The sequence below is a fragment of the Schistocerca piceifrons genome, chromosome 2 (assembly GCF_021461385.2).
Source record: "Schistocerca piceifrons isolate TAMUIC-IGC-003096 chromosome 2, iqSchPice1.1, whole genome shotgun sequence".
NCBI lineage: Eukaryota > Metazoa > Arthropoda > Insecta > Orthoptera > Acrididae > Schistocerca > Schistocerca piceifrons.
In genome coordinates this window covers 161299416-161322352 of record NC_060139.1, presented here as the reverse complement: position 1 = coordinate 161322352, position 22937 = coordinate 161299416, and the positions used below count along the sequence as shown (strand labels likewise).

The 22937-nt window shown below is 42.1% G+C and overlaps 1 protein-coding gene across 1 annotated transcript in view; it reads left to right on the top strand.

Annotated features, from left to right (window-relative positions):
• LOC124775215 (neuroligin 4-like) overlaps positions 1-22426 on the top strand; it is a 115826-nt gene extending 93400 nt beyond the window's left edge. The window contains exon 3 of the mRNA XM_047250054.1: positions 22278-22426. Within this exon, the coding sequence (XP_047106010.1) occupies positions 22278-22426 (149 nt within the window). The remainder of the gene's footprint in view (positions 1-22277) is intronic.
• The last annotated feature ends 511 nt before the right edge of the window (positions 22427-22937 follow it).

Here is a 22937-nt window from a genome sequence, read left to right as displayed (position 1 = left end):
AATGTCTCTCCGGTTTCATTTCAAGTATAAAGTTGGTACGAGCAGATGCGACAGAGAAAGTTTGATGCGCTTAAGCCTACGGAAAATCCTCTGCGACATGTAGAACTTTTATTTCGTTCGGGACGTTTTTCGAGGTACCACAGCAATCACGATATTGTAAGAGGCAGTTCGATGAAAACGAGGCAGATGGAAAAGGTAAGTAAACTCCTCAATATTTCGAAAGTAATCGCCACGCCTGTTGTAGTGACCTTTCGTGGGGCCACATCTGAGGGTTCATTGGTTGTTCTGAGAGAAGGCTCATCACATTCGATCACACGAAATGCAAGTTCGCCCTGTTGTTGTTGTGGTCTTCAGTCATGAGACCGGTTTGATGCAGCTCTCCATGCTACTCTACCGAGAAAGCCTCTTCGTCTCCGAGTAACTACTGCTACCCACATAATTCTAAATCTGTATAGTGTGTTCTTCTCCTTGTTCCCTCTGCGACTTTTACCCTCTACGCTTCCCCCCAATGCCAAATTGGTGATCCCTTGATGCCTCACATCGTGTTCTACCAACTCATCTCTTCTTCTAGTCAATTTGTGCTACAAATTCCTCTTCTCCCCGATTAAATTCAGTACCTTCCCATTAGTTACGTTATCTACCCATCTAATCTTCAGCAATCTTCTGTAGCGTCACGTTTAGAAAGCTTCTGTTCTCTTCTTGTCTTAACTACCAATCCTCCATGTTTCACTTCCACACACGGCTACACTCCATACAGATATTTTCAGAAAGGACTTCCTGTCAGATCTATGCTCAATGTAAACAAATTCCTCTTCTTCAGAAATACTTTCCTTGCCATAGCCAGTCTAAATTTTATATCCCGTCTATTTCAAGCACCATCAGTTATTTTGTTGTTCAAATAGCAAAATTTATCTACTACTTCAAGTGTCTCCTTTCCTAATCTGAGTTCCTGAGTATAACCTTATTTAATTCGGCTACATTCCATTGTACTCGTTTTGCTTTTGTTGAAGTTCATCTTATATCTTCCTTTCCAGACACTGTCCATTGCGTTCAACTGCTTTTCCAAGTCCTTCACTGTCTCTGACAGAATTACAATGTCATCGGCAATCCTCAAAGATTTCGTTCCTTCTCCCTGGACTTTAATTCCTACTTCAAATTTTTCTTTTGTTTCCTTTACTACTTGCTCAACATACAGATAGGCTACAACCCTATCTCACTCCTTTCTCAATCACAGCTTCTCTTTCTTGCGCTTCGACTCGTATAACTGCTATCTGGTTTCTGTAAAAATTGTATATACCCTTTCGCTCGGTGTATTTTCCGTCTGCCACCTTTAGAATTGGAAGGAGAGTATTCCCGTCAACATTGTCGAAAGCTTACTCTAAGTCTACAAATGCTAAAAACATAGGTTTACCTATCCTTAACCTATTTTCTAAGCTATGTCGTAGAGTCAGTATTGCCTTGCTCGTTGCAACATTTCTACGAAATCTAAACTGATATTCCTAGAGATCAGGTTCTACCAGTTTTTCCATACGCCTGCAAAGAATTCGTGTTAGTATTTTGCAGCAGTGACTTATTAAACTGGTAGTTCGGTAACTTTGACACCTGTAAACACCTGATTTCTTTGGGATTGTAACTATTCTATTCTTCTTGAAGCCTGAGGATACTTCGCCTGTCTCATACCTCTTAGTCGCCAGATGGGAGACTTTTGTCGTGGCTGGCTCTCCCAAGGCTATTAATAGTTCTATCTGAATGTTGTCTACTCACGGGGCCTTGTTTCGACGTAGGTCTTTCAGTGTTCTGTCAGATTCTTCATGCAGTCTCATATCTCCCACTTCATCTCCATCCACGTCCTCTCCCACTTCCATAATATTGTCCTCAAGTACATCGCCCTTGTTTAGATCCTCCGCATACTCCTTTCACCTTTCTGCTTTCCCTTCTCTGCATAGGACAGGTTTTCTTTCTGAGTTCTTGATATTGATACAGGTGGTTCTCTTTTCTCAAAGGTCTCTCTAATTTTTTGTAGGCAGCATCTGTCTCCCCCTAGTGATACATGCTTCTACATCCTTACATTTGTCCTGTAACAGTTCCCGCTTAGCCATGTTGCACCCCTTGTCGATCTCATATTTTAGACCTTTGTATTTCTTTTCGCTGATGTCTTGTACTGGGCAGATAGATTCTGGTGGTCCGACACTATGTTGACCTCAGCGTGAGGGTGTTTCTATTACAGAGGGGAGAAGTGTTATCTTCAGGGGTGCCTCCCACACTTCGTTGCAGACTGCAGCCAGCCCTCTCTAATGTGTGTGGTATAGATTCGCGATGCCAACTTTGGCGTGGCTATGCGATCATTGTATGGTACCACACCTGTTAATTCATTTTTCCCAGTGTGAGACAACACGATCAGTGCCTTCAAAGAAAAAACATTTGCGGTTACGTACGGAGCAATGATTCTACGCAGGCGTGCATCTCTTCGTCCGAAGCAAATCGACGGCGACGAACGTCTTTCGTCAGGGCTCCAAATATATGGATATCTCATGAGGAAGCGATGGGGACTGTATGTGCTTCCCAGTGAAATTGCTGCAGCGTACTTGACTCGACAAGGCAACGTATTTTTCGAGCCGTGAAGACATATTTATGGCTATCGATTTGCCTCGAAAGAAGGCGTGCACTCCTAGGTACAATATTGTTCCGTAGGGAACAGCAAACATTTCTCCATGAAGGCATTGTCCAACTTGTATAACAATGAGATAAATGTATTAGCGATTTTGGCGATTACATTTGAAATAATAAGCAGTTTACTCATTTTTTTCTATGTGTCTCGTTTCGATTTCACTGCCCCTTATACTAGTTTAACAGCGCTTTTATTGCCCTTTTCTCTGTATAACATATAAGTGTGGGCGTACAAGACCCAGTGATCATAGAATGCTTTTATATGCCTACATCATACCTGAAGTACAAATCTGTTCTGAACTGAATTTACAGGAAACACAAATAAAAACAACAGTTTCATGAATTAATTAAAATAGAACCAAATATTTCATATCAAAGAAGAAGAGAAAAGAGATCCAACGTAAAAATTAGTGCAATGTGTATGTGTTGCAAGTTTAGCCACGTGTGTTGAATTCCAAAAGATATACAAATAGCCAGGCTTGTGTTCAGCTTCAGTAGATGAGAAAAATCGAGATGAGTCGATATTTCAAACTGATGAGATACGCACCACCTTCTTTTACTGAAGTTCCATAAGCCGAATATGCTCAGTTCATCTTAAAGTCAGATTTATGACCCATCACTTGTACATGAGAAACAAATTCAAAATGTCCGTCAGGAGCGTGTTGTTGAGGAAAAACTTGAATCGAATCCGATATATGTTCCCGTCATTCTTCCCTTCTTCTGTGAATCCCCTGTGCGTGAAACTGTGGCGAGTTGGTATAGAAAGGGGCTAACAGTGAGTGGGGGTGGGAGGGGGAGGAGGGCGAGTTGGTATAGAAAGGGGCTAACAGTGAGTGGGGGGGGGGGGAGGAGGGGGTGGAAACTACGCTGCTGCATATCTGTACGTGATTATTACGCTCGTTCCAGGAGTTGGAAAATAATGCTCTAACATCACGCGACATCGCCTTCCGTTATTACAGTGGCGGTATGTCGAGTTCCATTTGTCACGCTAGTCAGAACCAATCTAACTCGCCGTTTCTCTGTCAATGACGTATCTCCAGGAGCGGCTGCTCGCTAACTGCGTAGCGCCCGTGATTCGACGCAAGCATGAAATTAACTGCGGCGAATGTTTGTATTAACAGTAACGAACATTTCAAATTTGATAGCTTCCCTGTTGAGTTGTACCGTAATGTAAAGGACTAAATCTAAGTATTCTGAATGTAATTAATTCGCTGTTCTACTTCTGCTTTAACTTAAGTTTTACTTCCAGCAAACTCTTCTTGGTACCACAATCTTAAAACTACAGCTACAAAAGCACTAGGGTGGCAGTGGTGACCGCCAAAAGTGGAATGTGGGAAGAGGCTAGCTGAAGCATTACTATATCCGGGCCGTTGAAACATGAAGCACAGATTATAGACGGCATTATAAATGAAAACTAACAATTAATGATTTCTCTTAATGATGATGAGGATGATGATGATGACGAAGACAACAGTTTTGGCGCCGATTCCGTTGATAGTGGAGGAGAAGTGGATGGATTTTCACCGTTGACATCGTAAATTGGTAAGTGTAAATGTATACAGAACTAATTCCTTCTCTCGGCAATCAGGTAGGCTATGCATGTTTTGTTTTATTTCTTTCTATGAGTGTGGATAGCGTGTTCTTTGGTATGCTTAGATTTACATTATTATATGACGTTTTACGTTCAGCTATTACGGTAACAATTTGGAACGGCTTTTCATAGATATTGTCATTAACTTCGGGTGTTTTTATTTCCCCGTTTCATATACTATCAAACGCTTAGTTTCCGTCATCGTTCTCTCCATTGTTAGTAAAACGTACTTTGTTGTACTTAAGGTATAAACGTTGATTGTAGCTTACATTTACAAAACCTATTTCGGAGTTGTGGACGTGTGCGGTGGCGGCTATTGCTACCTCACAACCGCAGTATAGCCAACCATACGCGAGCTGTCAAGTGACATGTTTCACCGGCTCAGGTAAAAATTCGAAACTGATATGTGAATAGGGACGATTAGGACTAGTATATTACTGGAATATTCCAACTAGCTGTCTTTATTTATGATGTTCATATGTACGTTATCGATTCGGAGATACATGCCTCTCATTGAAGATCAGTTTGAGTTCCGGAGAAATATAGGAGCAGGTTAAGTAGTACAGACCTCACAACTTCTCTTAGAAGGCAGATTGAATGAAGGCAAAGCTATTTTTATAGAATTTATAGATTAAAAAATATACTTTTTAGAATACTGGCTGTGGCAAGCTCTTTGAATGGTATCCGGGATAAAATATAGAGAAATGTCATCTATAGCGCCTTCAGAAACCAGATTAAAGTATGAGAGTCGATGTGGATGAAAGGGAGGCAGTAGACGAGAGAATAATGGGACAGGTTTGCAGTTTATCCCCCGTGTTATTGTCTGTAGATAGAACAAGGCGTAGAGGAAACGAAGAGAAATTTGAAAAGAGAATTGAAGTTCTGGGAGAATAAACCAATTCTTCTGAGTGTGCCGATCATACAGTAACTATATCGGGAACAACAAAGGCCTTGGATGATCAACCGAGCGCAGTGGACAGTGTCATGAAAAGAGGTTATAAAGTGAACATTAAGAGAAGTAAACAAGCGTAATGTAGTGTAGTTGAAGTGACGTGATGCTGAGGATATCACATTAGGAAGACATACACATTTATTGGTGAAAAAACTAACTAATGACGGCTGATGTGAAGAGGATATAAAAACCTCACTTGGAATAGTAAGAAGGGTTTTGGTGCTCTCCACGTGTATACAGCCGCCGTCATCGACTTGACGACACGATATTTCGACGCTCCCACTGGCCGCCATCTTCAGGTGAGACTGCAAGTGCACAATCACGCCGGAACTGAAGTAAGATCAAATACAGCTTTATATCCTGGGATTATGACGCTGCGCTTGTGGGAGACGCGGAAGGACTGCTATGCGAAGAATTGCAGCGCCGCCGGCGGTATACAATAACAAAAGTTATGATTCGCAAATTAGGATGTAGCCTATCGAAATCCAACCGTTAATGTTTTAGATGTAATACAATAGGATTCCATATCTTGCTCAAAAGAAAACCCTGTGTCTCTTTCAATAATGTCATCCGATAATCGTATTTCGATGGATGCAGTACATAAACACAGTAGCGTGAAGCCGGAGCAGCAATTCGCATCTTCTTAAACGACACGTTATACCCTTTATTGAGACAGTGTTCAGCGACGGTAGGTTTTTCCGGCTGGAGAAAACGTGCGTGTCGCTGATGTCTCACACATAGGTCATGAACTGTACGAATATTCTGTACAGTGTAAGCTTTTCTTCACTGCCAGACTTCTTCAGTCCCAAATCACAAATAACAGATCCAAGGAGGGCTTCAGTTTTGGCCAAATGCAAAAAGGCACTTTTAATATCGTCTGAAGTTTCTTCAAATTTTCGAAGAAATATTCCTTGCAAAGGCCACGCGGGATTAGCCGAGCGGTCTAAGGGCGCTGCAGTCATGGACTGTGGCGCTGGTCCCGGCGGAGGTTCGCGTCCTCCCTCGGGCATGGGTGTGTGTGTTTGTCCTTAGGATAATTCAGGTTAAGTAGTGTGTAAGCTTAGGAACTGATGACCTTAGCAGTTAAGTCCCATAAGATTTCACACACATTTGAACATTTTTTGAACTCCTTGCAAAAGCTAAAAAAAAACCTGATTTACAAATATCCATTATTGGTTCATATTGTGGTTCAAATTGGAAAGCACCAACAAACTGATGATCAGTATATCCATTCTGCCTGAAAACAAGCTTAAGATAATCCATAAATTGCGTCAGATTATCAAAATCCGAAATAGCATAAGCTCTCTTGACTAATGTACATAAAACCCCCATGCGTTGACGGGGCGGATGGCAAATAGTGGCATGGAAGTAGCTGTCCGCATGCGTAGGTTTACGGTATACACTGTGTCCCTAAGTCACATTCTCTTTTTTGTGTACTAAAACATACAAAAAGGTAATTTGCCATCTTTTTCAATGTACAGCGAAAGTTGGTGTATGAAGACAGTTAAAATGATCTAAAAACCGATGAAGAACTTCCATTCCATGTGGCGAAACGATAAAAATGTCAAAACTTATTTCAAAAAGCATGTTGGTTTAAAAGAAGACTTCCTGAGCGGGTATCTTAAAAATCTCCCATGAACAGATTGGCGACAAGAGGCAAAACAAAACTCCACATTGTCAAACCGTTAGTTTGTTCAAAAAATGTGTCATTAAATACAAAATGTTTCGCTGTCAATACTTGCCGACCCTGTTTTGTATTTTTATCCTCCAAAATTCTGACCCGTTAACGACGAGGACACCTTCAAAGGTAACCCAATAAAAAGAGAAACATAGTAAAAGGTGAGATGTTCCTAGGCACAAAATCCGTCGAGTTAGATATGTCCACATTTACAACAGAAACAAGATACTTGTCCAAATTATAAATAAGATCGCCCAAATAACTGACTATTCGACGAAAGGAAGATCCAGTTTATGAACTTTGGGCAAACCATGAAACCATCTTAATCTGCCGGTGGCGCTGCAATTCTTCCGTTTTGCAGAGCGCAGCCCATCTGTTTCTCGCGCATGCGCAACGGCGTGTTCCCGGGCTATAGATGAGCCACAGATCTGATGTTAGCTTGGGTGTGTTTGTGCGCCAGCTGGACTGTCGAAATATCTTGTCAGGTCCATGAAATACGGCTGCATACCCGTGAAGAGCATCGAAATTCACTACGCCGGGAAAATCTATGTAATCACAAGAAGATTTTTAATTAAAAACCTAAACTTAAGTTTAAGGGTTAGGAGCGTTTTCTTAAGTATTAGTCCGGAAGCGAAAAGTGGATGATAAACAGCAGAGAAGTGAGTATGATGTTTTGAAATGTAGTGTTACTGAATAATCCTCAAAATTAGATTGACAGATGGTATAATTGATGAAGAGGTACAACATGAGGCATCAAACAATAGTTAATTTTTTATTTAACGTAAGCGGAGGGCAAAAATTTTCAGACTACAAACCCTTGGCTACAGCAAGTAAGTTCAAGTGGTTGTAGGTTGCAACATTTACGCAGAGACGAGGCTTGTGCAAGACTGATTAGTGTGGAGAGCTGCGTCAAACTACTATTAGGACAGGAAACAAGAGCAGGATCTGAAACTTCCTGGCAGTTTCATATCAGCGCAAACTCCACTGCAGAGTGAAAATCTCATTCTAAGAGCAGGATCTACAAAACTGTGTTCTATCATACCCCGTTTTGGGTCCTGGTCCGGAACATAGCGGCAGTGTCTGAATTTTTTTAATGTTTTAATTCGTATCGTAGTACAGAGTCGACAACAAAATGGAACAACTCGACCGATACCTGCCCTGCTCGGTGAAATGATAGAGTCTGAGGCCGCCCCAGGAGATGTAGGCTCCAGATAAACTGTATGCCAGAGGTTCTGAGCGGTCGGTTGTATTCACACGTTTGGCAGTGTGTGTGTGTGTGTGTGTGTGTGTGTGTGTGTGTGAAGCGTTTATTGTCCCATCAGCAACACCAAGACTGTCATACGGATGAACATTAACACAATCAAGTGCGAGCCACCACGGAAGAGACGACCGCTAGTGATCATACACCACGTGCCAGACACAATCAGCGACAAAGACTTTCTTGAAAGCCTCTATGAACTGAACCTTAGTGAGGAAGTTGAGAAAGAGGCTTTCCTGAAAGAGACAAAAATCAAATTCCGAACAGGACCAAGAGGGCGGGGATACAATCATCAAGTTATTGAAGTCACGCCGAATCTGCACAAAATTTTGACAAAACGGGATAGAGTCTATATAGATTTCCAGTCTCTAACTGTCAAAAATTTCGCCCAAGTCCCCACCTGCTACAAGTGCTGTGATATTGGACACACCACAAAGCAGTGTAAAGACACCGAAATCACGTGCTCCAATTGCAAAGGGAAGGGCCACATAAGAAATCAGTGCAAACTAGCAGAACAAGACATCTGCATCCCCTGCAGAATCCGAGGCAAATTGTGTGCCAGACGAAGAGGTCTTGATTGTCAAACACATAAATTCCTCCAAGATCGACTGCTACAGAGCTTCGATTATGGAGAATGAAAGCAGCCCAACACTGCCCCAATCAAGAATGCAAAAAACGAACTATAAATCACCATCGACTATTAATCGAAACCACCAAAGAGCTATAAGCTGGCGCAGGCAGATGGGACTGCTTCCCACTCACCCCACACACACAGACGATATCCCATCTCTTCAAGGTATGCACGCATTACATGACAGTTATATAAATACCATGGACTTCATCGATGACATGGTACTTAATGGAGCTATACATTATAACATAGCCAAACAACTTAAAAAACAGATGCAATACTGGGTCAGCTACCAGCAATCACTGCAGGCAAGAATTGACGAGCTGGAATTTGAAGTGCTATACAATCCACACAACAACACCGATCGAATACAAAACAATAGCACACAAACAAACACGAACACAGACAAGTCTGTAAACCTAAACAAACACACGGAAAACGAACAAATGGACAATACACAGAAATCTCACGCAACACCTGATTATGCCAAAGCTAGCAGCGAAGAAAGAGTAAATGACAACACACCAAAAAGGTATAATACAAAAAGATGTATAGGACATATAAAACCAGTGAATTTTGTATCTGGAGGGATAATTAACCCTGCAGATCATACACAACAACGCATAACACCTCAACAACATAATGAAACACAACAGATGACCGGATGTAACGAGACATATAAGAAAAAGGTAGTAGTCCTTGACACAAACCTACTTACGGGTAATCACGATAGTGACGATGAGTGTACAGATAGTGATAGCAAAAAGAAAGGTGACGACAGTGCAATAGGTAGTGTAAACATAAGAAAAAGTAAAGGTGAAAGAAGAAGAGCCGCAGGTAACAGCTCATCAGCCTCACCACCATTGAAGACGGAACAAGACACCACACCGGTGACATCTGCACTTCGAGATAAATATAGCGGAATCATCCCATATGTAGAAAAAGAGCAGAAGAGAAAAGTCGGCCAAACACCATGGCATGCTGACTACAACAATGTAGAACTAAACTTAAGACTAAGTAGGCTAGAATATAAGGATACTTTCATCACAGCACAAAGACTGCTAACCAGACTACTTCACCCATTAGGCAGCTATGTATGCTTCCCGACCACTGAACAATCTGACAGAATGACTTTAAAGACCGCAAACATACCTACAGACCCAGCAGAGCTAGAAAAATTAGTCATACTAGCGTGTAGTCGGAGGGGGGAAACATATAACCCACACCAAGTGTACAAGGACCAAGTGAGGGCACATGGCAGAACTGACTTTGACTACTCGCAAACAGGACACAAATTCTACCTTCATGTGAAACACCCATGAAAATAATACAACTTAATGCTAATAGAAGCACACTCGTTAGTGCAGAACTGCCGCGAGTAGCTCTGGACTTGCAGGCGGATATTCTTTGCCTGCAAGAACCTTATGTGACAACCCAGGGAAACTTAACTAACCTACCCTGGGACGCTGTCACAATCTCAGACAGACGAAACTACAAGGCTGCCATAGTTGTCCTCAACAAAACTTTAAATATCACTAAGATTACGCAGCTATGTAACAGTCATCTGGCCACAGCAGAAATAACTAAGGGTCGAGACACATGGGTGGTCTCATCACTATACGCACAGTACAGTGACGACATAGAGCCATACCTACATATGATACAAGACATTGCTGAATACTCTAGAAATAAGAACCTAATTATATGTGCAGATATCAACGCTAAATCCACACTATGGCACTCGGACAGAACGGACGACAGAGGACGGAAAGTCAACGACGTCATACAGGAGACACAACTACATATTATAAACGAAGACGGACCTACACCTACATACAGAGGTCCAGGCGGATCTGCCACCAAAATCGATATTACTCTGGCGAATGACAGAACATTAGGACGACTGCAAAGATGGACCATACACGACTCTCTGACCACAAGTGATCACAACATAATAGAAATAAGTCTCACAACAAACAATTATCGCACCACACACAATACGACACACTTCAACTTTAAAAGAGCGAATTGGGACAGACTACAACAAATTGTTCAAAATGAGAATATATACAACATACAGGGAAGCGTGGACTACAGAGCACACAAACTGACACAAATCATCCAAACAGCACAAGAAACAGCAATACCTACGCACACACACAGCAAACAACGGGAAACACCATGGTCAGACGAATTAACCAGACTCAAACGTGACATGACAAGGAAACGAAAACTATACCAGAGGACATGGATACAAAGAGACAAACTACTGAGACTAGCTGCATATAGGGAAGCCAAAGAACTCTTCAAAAAGACATTATTTAAGACCAGGAAACAACATTGGGAGAGCTACTTGACCACACACACACAACAGAATATCTGGGGGGAACAATACAAGATCCTGACAGAAAAAATAAAGACCCCATTGGCATTAAGCACGCTACGGCAGGAAGACGGCACAATGACAGTGGGATGGAGAAACACAGCACAATATCTGCTGAACAAACTCCTCCCGGAAGATGCCTCAGACTCAGACACACAGGAACAGATCACACTCAGACAAGAACTTCATGAACAGTATAACACCGACGCCGTCACCTGTCCCTTTGCGCACGAGGAAGTTGCGGTAGCGATAAGAGAGCTAAAGAATAAAAAAGCACCTGGACCCGACAGGATCCATGCAGAAGTGCTTAAGAGGCTAGCACCACAGATCACCCCATACTTAACAGAACTACTAAACGACGCCTTAAGGCTAGGCCGTGTACCGACAGTCTGGAAAACCTCAAATGCAGTCATCATACGAAAATCATCAGACAGAGACCAATCAGATCCGAAATCCTACAGACCAATATGCCTCATAAACACCATGGCAAAAATCCAAGAGAGGCTACTGTGTGACCGCTTGCAGGCTCACAGAACCCTACTTGGAATGAATCCCCACCAGTTTGGATTTCGGAAAGGGAAAAGCATCGATGATGCAATAAACAGAGCTTTAGAAATCACACAAAACACAGATAAAACATACTCTTTGGCAATCATGATAGACATCGCAGGAGCATTTGACAACCTGTGGTGGCCAGCACTGTTTCTGAGGTTACGCCAGATGGAAGTACCCGCAGCCCTATACAACAGTCTTTTAGACTACTGCAGAGACAGAATAGTGGAATGGCGCGTGGGCAACCGGAAGGTAATAAGGAAAATTACCAAGGGATGTCCGCAGGGATCGATCTGTGGACCCATCTTCTGGGACATAATTTTTGAACCTCTCCTGCAACTGCTGGAGGAGGATATGAGGACAGACGGTGCTGTCGCCTATGCAGATGACCTACTGGTGGTCATCTCAGCAAATACAAGAGCCCAGCTAGAGGAGAAGGCGAGTGGCACACTGCAGACAATAACACAATGGTGCAACACAAACAAACTCAAGATAGCGGGCAACAAAACCACATACACACTGCTCAAAGGGCAACTCAGACGCAATCCATCTATTAAAATACAGAACAACAACATAAAGAGAATGACGGTAACCCGCTACTTGGGCGTATACATAGATGAGAAGCTGAACTTCCATGAACATATCAGAATAACAACAAACAAGGCAGAAAAATTACTACATAAACTGGCAAGGATTAATTCAGGACAATACAGACTTCCTCTGTCAGTCACACGAACTTACCACTGCGCACTCTTCGAATCAGTGCTAAGCTTTGCGGCCAGTACATGGGCGCACAGACTCAACCTCGTCACAAACAGAACAGCGGTTAGGCGAGGGCAGAGAAGCGTCCTTCTGCGACTATCGGGAGCCTTCGGCACTACATCAGTTGAAGCACTGTGTGTCGTGCTAGGAATTTTCCCGATAGATATCACAATCAAATATCGGGCCGCTCTGTACTGGTTAAAGATGGGTAGACTAGACCAGGTCAACATATTGACTGGTTCCCCGCTGAACAATAAGCGGGACCTCAAAAAATGGAAAATCGACACATGGCAACAGGAATGGGGCACAAGTGATAAGGGACGGAGAGTCTATACATTTTTTCCGAACATAACGGAAAGATTAAGAATGAAACATGCCGATCCTAGCCGCGGCATGGTGCATTTCTTGACTGGCCACGGACCTTATCCCACGCACTTAAATCGCGTGAGTCTTAGAGACACATCAACGTGTACATGTGGAGGTATGGGAACCCCCGAACACACAATCCTATTCTGCGGGAAATACAGACAGCACAGGAACACACCTGGGATACAACACTTACAGACAGAGGAACACATATACGACGCGATCAGAACACCTGAACTTTGGGACATACTGAACGCACTAACAGACAAAATTTCTGACGAATGCCACAAAGAATACAGGAACAGAAGACCACACAGACAATAAACCTATATGCAGCACCCAGACAGACACCATAGTGTGGAAGAACTAAACTAAGTCTCAATATAAAACAACTGACATGCAATAGACTTACATAAGTAGACCTAAAACTGACAATAGATTAATGTATAAAATTAGACATAAACAGTGTCGGCGCACCGTCGCAATTGCCATCAGCTACCACGGCACTCTAAACCTGTATACAAGTAACCAGATAGAACATAAATAGAGATATCAAACGCCACAACTAGAATAGAATAGAACTTCCTAGGCTAAGGTTAGGGGACTGAGGATCAGAGGCTTGAAGATAAATCCCAAGACGCTCATCCTCAGTCCCCTACGGTGGTGGGACTATCATCTCTTCCTTTCCTATCGTCTTTTCTCCTCTTCAGACTAAACTATTCCTTGTATTTCCTTCTTCCAATTCAACATTAATTTTTGTAAAATTTTTGTTAAATCGGTTTTGGGAAAGCTGCCAAAGTAAAGAAAAAAAAAAAAAAAAAAAAAAAAAAAAAAAAAAAAAAAAAAAAAAAAAAAAAGCACAGACCCGCCTCCACGTGGCGGGACACGGGCAACGGTGCGACCGGATGCGGGAACTGGTGTGAGTTTCATCAACTACATCAGAGTCCGCACACCGGTCGTAGCGGCCAAGTGGTCAAAATAGACCCACCTTAAGCACTTAGGTGGTGGGTCGTAAAATCAGGGCGGCAAGTGAAAAAAAAAAAAAAAAAAAAAAAAAAAAAAAAAAAAAAAAAAAAAAAAAAAAAATGGTTTTTTGAAGCTGAATCTCGATTCGCCTTGTAGAACGACTTTCGCCGTGCGTTCGTGTGGAGGGTTAGTGGCAGCAGGTCAAAGACACTGACGTCACAGGAAGTGAACAGTTTGGCATCCCAGAGTATATGTATAAAACTGGATGGGGACATGCACTGAACACACACGATGCTGGTGGCATTCTCCAAAGTATAGCGATGCGGTGCTGTAGAGATAGTTCCGACGGTTCAGGGATGCAGTAGACGTTAATATCATTCCGCTTCATGGCAGTAAAATATTGAGCTGTTAGCGATTTGTTGTAATCGTATTCCTTTTTCTGCCCTCTTGTGAAAAGAGTTTCAAGTTACGTTAATTTCTGTTGTAATCCATACCTTCGATTGCAGGTCTTTTCTACTTATACGTTTTGGGAACTGCTGACTACAACGCTAGTATTTTAAAATCTGTTCATGAAGTATATTCTCCTTTTGACACAAATATACACTACCGGAAAAAATTAGTACATCTTCTTGGAGTTTTGTAATTTACTGAAGATTTATTGTTGCAACAGTCCATATGCAGTACATGAAATGATTGCATTTACAGATCAGTAGCACTAGCGGTTCGGGGTACCAGGTATCGATCCCTGTTGAAACACCGTGTTAGTAGATGGTACAGATGTCTAATGTGTTTGAAATCGTATGGGACTTAACTGCAAAAGTCATCAGTCCCTAAGCTTACACACTACTTAACCTAAGTTATCCTAAGAACAAACACACACACCCATGCCCGAGGGAGGACTCGAACCTCCGCCGGGACGTGGTGCAGCCTCCACAGACGGCAACTGAAGTTGATCGTACAGATGGTGAACAATGTTCTGGCTTCCACGCTTCCTTGACCACCTCTTGTACATCTGTAAGAAATGTTGGTTGAGTAGTCGCATGAGTCACATCTGGTCCGATCATATCACACACATGCTAGACTGGACACGAGACAAGAGATAGTACTGGCCAGGAAAGAAGTTGTTGTACGTCTTGCAGAGCACGCTGAGTTTCGCGGGCAGCGCATGGGCTAGCATTATCCCGATGGAACAAAACATCACCTTCCCGTTGCAAGAACGGCAGAAGAACGCGTCAAACAACATCTGCACTTACGGAGCGCTTGTTAGCGGTCCCTCCAAAAACACCAAAGGAGAACGACAGTTGTAGCTTATCACATTACAGACCGTAAGGCTTGGGGTGGTGTTAGTGTGTCTTGGACGATAGCTCCCTACGAGACAGTGCTCACTAGGTCCACGTCGTACGCGCAAACAACTATCAGTTGTGCGCGGGCAGGATCTGCTTTCATAGCTGAAGACCATGGCGTCTCATCCCATTTTACAAGTGATCCTCTGACAGCACCAGTAGAGCCCTGCACGTCGATGCTATGGCATGAGTGGAAGACAGGCTACAGGTGTGCATGCCCGCAGTCCTGCTGCTAATAACCGGTGCGTAACAGTACGTCTTGACACGTCTCAAGCCTTCTTATCTGGGCTTCGGTAACTGTACTATCAGCCATTGTTGTCCTTACAATAAGTCGGCTGGTGTGGGCGAGCTGTTCTAGGCACTTCAGTCCGGAACCGCGCTGCTGCTACGGTCGCAGGCTCGAATCCTGCCTCGGGCGTGGATGTGTGTGATGTCCTTAGGTTAGTTAGGTTTAAGTAGTTCTAAGTCTAGGGGACTGATGACCTCAGAATATTACTGCAGAAGTTGGACCATTATGGACTAAGGGGAGTAGCTTACAATTGGTTCGCCTCTTACTTTAAGAACAGAAAGCAGAAGGTAACTCTCCGCAATATTGAGAGTGGTAGTGATGTTCAGTCCCACTGTTAAGTGGGGCGTTCCCCAGGGGTCGGTGCTGGGGCCACTGCTATTTCTTATTCAAAAATATTTCTGTTTGCTGATGACACCAGCTTGGTAGTGAAGGATCTTTTGTGTAATATTGAAACAGTATCAAATAATGTAGTTCATGAAATAAGTTCGTGGCTTGTGGGAAATAAATTGATGCTAAATCTCAGTAAGACTCAGTTTTTACAGTTTCTAACTCACAATTCAACAAGAACCGGTATTTTGATCAGACAGAATGGGCATATTATAAGCGAGAAGGAACAGTTCAAGTTCCTAGGCGTTCGGATAGATAGTAAGCTGTTGTAGAAAGCCCATTTTCAGGATCTTGTTCAGAAGCTAAATGCTGCTTTATTTACCATTAGAACAGTATCTGAAATAAGTGACAGTTCAACACGAAAAGTAGTCAACTTCGCATATTTTCATACGCTTATGTCGTATGGTATTGTTTTTTGGGGTAATTCTTCTGATTCAAAAACATTATTTTTGACTGAAAAACGGGCTTTCCGAGCTATATGTGGAGCAAGTTCGTGAACCTCTTGTCGACCCCTATTCAACAGTCTGGGAATTCTGACATTGCCCTCACAATATTTTTTTTTATGTCGTTTGTTGTTAGCAATATTAGCTTATTCCCAAGAGTTAGCAGCATTCACTCAGTTAATACTAGGCAGAAATCAAATCTGCATATGGAATGCACCTCCTTGACTCTTGTGCAGAAAGGAGTGCAGTATTCTGCTGCATCCATTTTCAATAAGCTACCATAAGAACTCAAAAATCTTAGCAGTAGCCCAAACACTTTTAAGTCTAAACTGAAGAGTTTCCTCATGGCTCACTCCATCTATTCTGTCGAGGAGCTCCTGGAAGAGCTGAAAAATTAAGCAAATTCCAGTGTTACATTGTTGATTTTCTTTATTTAAACTTACGACTTGTCGCCTGAATATATTTCTTATATTTCGTTTTATCTGTTTCTAATATCGTGTTATAATTTCATGTATTGACTCGTTCCATGACCCTGGAGACTCCTCCTTAATTTCGTCCCACGGAACAATAAATAAATAAATAAATAAAAATGAGATGTTAAGTCCCATACTGCTTAGAGCCATTTGAACCATTTGTCGTTACAATACGGCGTTTCTGGCAGGCTTCTGTGCTGCGTGAACGTTCAGAATCTCATCTGCGGGTGTGACCACTGATACCAGTCCCACTGCACAACTGACGCTGCACGTTCAACTTCAGAGGCAATTCTTCAAAAGGACCATCCTAGTACTCGGAAGGCCACAATTTGACCCGTTTCTAACTCGCTCAGTTGTCTGTAGGAAGCTCGAGGACGTCTCGTGGCATGGTTGCCTGTTTGCTTTGCTTCAGGACGTTTGCAACACACTGAGTCTTCTAGCTGTGAGCATTCCCTATTGAAGGGTATCCATGCCACTACGTTATGTGTTGGCGGGCGACGTTGAAACCATTATCCGTACGTCTGCAATCCCCCAGGTTGCATATGACGTCATAGGATCAAAATCGATGTCGTCGTTGCAGGTGTAAAGTTCTTTTTCTTCGACATTGTATAAAAATCTGAAAACATGCCGAATGAATATTGTAAGCGCTCTTGAGGGAACCAGTGGCGTAATGCTCTCAAATAACCGTGTATATCAAACCACAATAATCAGAAAACAGCAGGTCTTTATCTTACAGCAAGGATATCTTTCAGAACCTCAGAAATTGCTTCAGTTTAATAATAAAAATTGCACGAAGTTCTGTAACATTTTAAATGTGTTGGTGAAGAGTTAGAGGACACATTTATACAAATACCCATACTTTTCCTCTCATATGTTCTTAAAATGCTTTGTTACACGTGATTCATCAGTGCAAGTGTAGTCATAACTGTTCGGCTGATTTTTGTCCTATAAAGTTTATAATATTATTTGTTCTTGCAGCGGGGTTGTGTTAGTTTTCTCTGACAAAAAATGGAAAGATAGATGTTTAATTTTGCTAGCTTTCATGTTGCTGTCTAATGCAGTTTAAGAACGATTAACAGTAGATGTTTACTTTCGGATGTTCCGGGGAGATGAGACTTCACGTCACTCCCTTTACCTGTTTGTTCAGAGGGAGGTCGTATGCTACTCACAGTTTTAGCAGAGGAAAAATTTCACCGTTGTTCTCATCCCCTTCCCCCCCCCCCCCCCCCCCCCCACGCGAACCTGCTACTATTGGTACAACCCACTTCTTTCCCGGGACACATAAATCGGTCCGCTTGACGCTAAAGATGTCGCGATAACATGGCGCTCCATTCTACATTTTCACTTAACTTACCTTCTCAAAAAGTTAATTCATTACGTATTTTTTATCTACTGCAGAGAAACTGAGGCAACTCAGAACGCCTCTGCCGTACAGAGGCGTAACCGCTGCGGAGGTAGGAAAAGCCTATGCGTGAATCAAGCTTTAATCCTATGAGAAATATCTGTATTTCATATAAGGATTTTTGTGGTTATCGCATATAATTTTCTTCCTGTTCGGTAAAACGTTTCGTATTTTATAGTACATTGTTAAAACGCTTATCGAATTGGGTATACCTGTTCAAAGTCTTTGAGGTGAACTGAGGAAGTATGGAACTGTAACTGCATTTTATCAAGTTCATTGTAATTAATAACGATAAGGAGAGGTATTTCTGTGAGTAATGCGTGAGTGCTATTGAAAATGAGCAGTGATGACGATCAAAAAGAGGCTATGAGGTTATCTACAGTTGGTTAGCCTTTCATACGGTTTCGAAATACACGGTCAACAGTGCTTCATTACTGACCTCACTTGTGAAACGTTCGCCTTAATACTTGGCAAAGAATGTGATATATCGATGACGTGGTGGGCCTATTCCTGGGCGCTGTCCAAGTTGAAATTCAGCTACAGGGGCAGCAGCCCGAGGGATAGTGTTCGATAGTGCTGATATACGAGATATGATGTTCACTACGAAGCAAATCGGCGACCACTTACAGCTGCGCAGAACTGAATGACCCCATGTTTCAACTAAAATGTATGACATGCCTTATGTTCAGCCAATGGCCTCGCCGCATTGGTTACACTGGTTCCCGTCAGATCACCGTAGTTAAGCGCTGTCGGACTGGACAAGCATTTGGATGGGTGACCATCCTTTCTGCCGAGCGCTGTTGACAAGCTGGGTGCACTCATCCGTTGTGGGGCAAACTGAGGAGCTACTAGACTGAGAAGTAGAGGCTCCAGTCTTGTAAACTGACGTAGAGCCGGGAGAACGGTGTGTTGACCACATGCCCATCCATATCCACATCCACTGACGCCTGTGGGCTGAGGATGACACGGCGGTCGGTCAGCATCTTCCAATACCTGTTCGGGAGGAGTCCTTATGTTCAACATAAGTAATACATTTTACAAATTAGGACTTTGTAGTGGTATGGTGACATCCCTGTCTGCTACTTACTTTAAAACAAGTTTTTCTTTCTGACAAAATCACCGTTCATCTGTGCGTGAGCGAGGGGAATTATATAATAATATAATGAAATAGAGCAGATGCATGCATGATACTGTCAAGAATACAAGCTCTCACCAGAAAATTGTACGATAATTGTGCACATACTATGATAAACATTGTTAAATACCTTCATGTAGTCGTGATAACTGGGTGTTGTGTGTTGTCCTTAGGTTAGTTAGGTTTAAGTAGTTCTAAGTTCTAGTGGACTGATGACCATAGATGTTAAGTCCCATAGTGCTCAGAGCCATTTCAGCCTTCATGTAGTAGCACACGTGCAAGAAAAGAAATTATCAAATGAGAAGGTTAACTATTCACTTAAAATGTCTACGTTACAATGAGTTATATACATTTAATGTGTCTAGCATGGGATGTGGAATTTCCCTCTCATGTCGCTGAATCACCCTCTTTTGAATAAGAACTTCTAAAACTTTAACAGGTTCGGAGTTTAACTGGGTAGAAACAATCTACGACTTCTACAGAGTGCCCACAGTACATTTCACGACGAAATGAGTTGACATTGGAATCCGTCCAGCATAGCGGATCTCTTTATTCGTTAAGACACGAATTAGAAGTTCCAACTTTGAAACAGTCTCACGCTTCTGTAGCAACTACATCCGAAACATCAACAAAATCTCAGGCATAGCGTACACTGTCCCTAGTGGGTAAACCAATAACTTTCTGGCTACGAAAATGATACACTATCTGATAAAAAGTATCCAAATATCTATTAGACATCTAATAGCGAGCATTAATATGAGATGTGTCCACACTTCGGGAGATGACGACTTTGCTGGGGTCACTACCAACAACGAGCCTGAACGTCTATGGAAGAATAGCAGTTCATTCTTCAAGAGCCGGTACCAGAGAAGGTAGTGAATTTGGACACTGAGGCCTGGAGCGAATTCGACGTCCTGACTCATCACAGAAGTACTCCATTGGGTTCAGCTCGGCCAGTCCATTTCATTCATGTTATTTTCCGCAAACTACTGCCTCACAGATGCCAGTATACGATATTGTATATTGTCATACTGGTACGAAGAATCATCGTCTGTGAATTGTTCCCCTACTATACGCAGTACATAATATGTAAGATATGTTATTATGCTTCCGCATTTGGTGTTTCCTTAAAGGAGGTAGGACGTCAAACGGGCCGACATGGAGCAAGAGAGGCACCACAGGACATATTAATGTCCACTGTCTATTCTTCTACAAATAAATTCATAAAACTTTGTCTGCATGACCAGGAAGGATTCAGGATTCACACTCATAGCAGTGGAAGTTCAAAAACATAACAAAATGATATTTATTTACATGTGAAATGTCGTCATTTTTTGACCCACTATTGGCTGTGTTTGTTGCTATAGGTACACTTTTCTTCATAAGTAAGAGGTATTCTTGGATGAATTTTGCACAGCATGTAAACCATAATTACAGGTGTATGAAAATCTAGAATTTATTTAATTTATGAAAAAAGTGAATGAGCTGTGACATTTTAAAGTTAATGTTTAGAAGAAAACTCAAATTTTATAGTTAATTAGCTCAATTTTTACCACAGTTTTTAGTACATTTGGAAAATTCTAGAGTTTCATACACCTGTAAAAGTGGTTTGTATGCTGTGCAAAATTCATCGAAGAATCTATCTTACTTACGAAGAAGGTTGTACCTACAACAACAAATGTAGCCAGTGGTAAGTGAAAAAAATGATGAAGCTTCACATGTAAAGATACTTAATTTTGTTATGTTTTTGAACTTCCACTGCTATGAGTGTGAATCCCGAATCCTTACTGGTCATGCTCACAAAGTTTTATGAATTTATTTGTAGAAGTATAGACAGTGGAAATTGAAATGTTCTGTGGTGCCTGTCCTGCTCCAAATCGGCCTTTTCACGTCTTACCAACTTAAACATAATAAAGGGATCATACCCTAACCAAGAAAAACACTCCGTTACTGTAACATCAGTTGCTTCGTGATTCACTATTGGCCAACAACGACATTTTACAGAATTATAATGTATGGCCACATGAGCCACATGTGGCTCGCATGATTTAAAACCACAATAGGTATAGAACCATCGTTTTTCGAGAAATCGTTCAAACACTTACTTTGTTTGGTTATATTAGCTACATATAATATTATTTACAATTTTTTTTTTGTCTGACAATGTCATGAACAAAGATCGTAGATTATTCTACTTCTTCAACACAGCAATGTCATTGTCACTAAAACACTCTTTGAACATAAAACTGTCACATTTACAGCATTTAGTGTACACCCTCCTCCCTTTCTAAGCAGCATCCTTTCTTTGGTCTGTTCTTGGCAGGCGCTTATAACAGTCCAAACATCTTCTTCGACTATTCTGATTTGGTCCCTCTACTATCACAAGGCGATGGCTGTTATCTTCCTGGAACGGCTGTAGTGTTGCTCGTGGTTCTGGATCTTTGGCTTTCAGTAGCAGTAGAGTCAAGCGCTCCCTGAAAGGAATTATCTGTAACTGAGACTTTTATCCTTTGTTTGCAAAGTTTGTAGCATTTGAGCATTTACAACAGATGTTCCAAAAAGAATTTCAAAAAGGATCTTTCTGTACCATTTAACCCTTATGCCGAAGTTAGGAATCACCATGGCTACCAGTTGTAAAAATATTGAGTGCTACGAACATGACAGTGTTTAGTGGAGCCACCACTTTTAAATCAATAGTTGAAATGCATTATCTGTGAGCCCTAGGAGGCTCACGAGTCCTCTAAACACAATTCCGCGCGTGAGCCAGTTATGGCTCATGTGCCCCCACAGTAAAATGTGGCGTCACAAACCGTGTAACTGTGAGCCAACATTGGCTCACGTGGGCAAGTCAATGTGATAAAGAATAATCCGAGATACAAGGAAACCGATTGTTACAGACTGCTTCAGCAGCTATTTTCTTTTTAACATAACAGCGGTGTGGTTTAAGATTTAGTGGAACTCTTTTGACGAAATCTGGATTATTATCGTTTTGTTTGTAGAGACAATGGCTTTTAAGGACGCGGGAGCACCGCCCATTGATATGGAGCCACAGAAATTTGGAAAGCCGCCTCCTCTCCCCAAGCTGCCATACAACAGGCCGGATTTTTTCATGACAACGCTTGAGGCAGTGTTTTTCAAGCATACATGACAAGAGACTTGGCTTTTTGTCGCAAAAACATCGACCGGACGAGTACACGAGACATGTTCAAAAGTAAGCGTACTAGATTTTGATATATATTTTAGAAAAAGTGTATGGGCAAAAAAATTACAGTATATTGTTGATGCACTTGTTGACAATTTTTCCGCGTTATGACCATCTCGTTCAGTGCATGTGGTCCTCTGCGAGGAACTCTCTCGTCAGCACCATGGCACAGTTCAGAATGTCTTTCTGCATCTGTTCGTCGGTTGCAAATTTTATTCCGCTCATGAATGCCGCGCGGGGTAGCACACTGTCTTGGATGCCTGCCACGGTTCTCGAGGCTCCCCCCCATCGCAGGTTCGAGTTCTCCATCGGCATCGGTGTGTGTGTGTGTGTGGTGTGTGTGTGTGTGTGTGTGTGTGTGTGTGTTGCCCTTAGCGTAAGTTAAGATTAGATCAAGCAGTGTGTAAGCCTAGGGATCTCAGCAGTTTGGTTCCATAGAAAATTACCACTTCGTTAG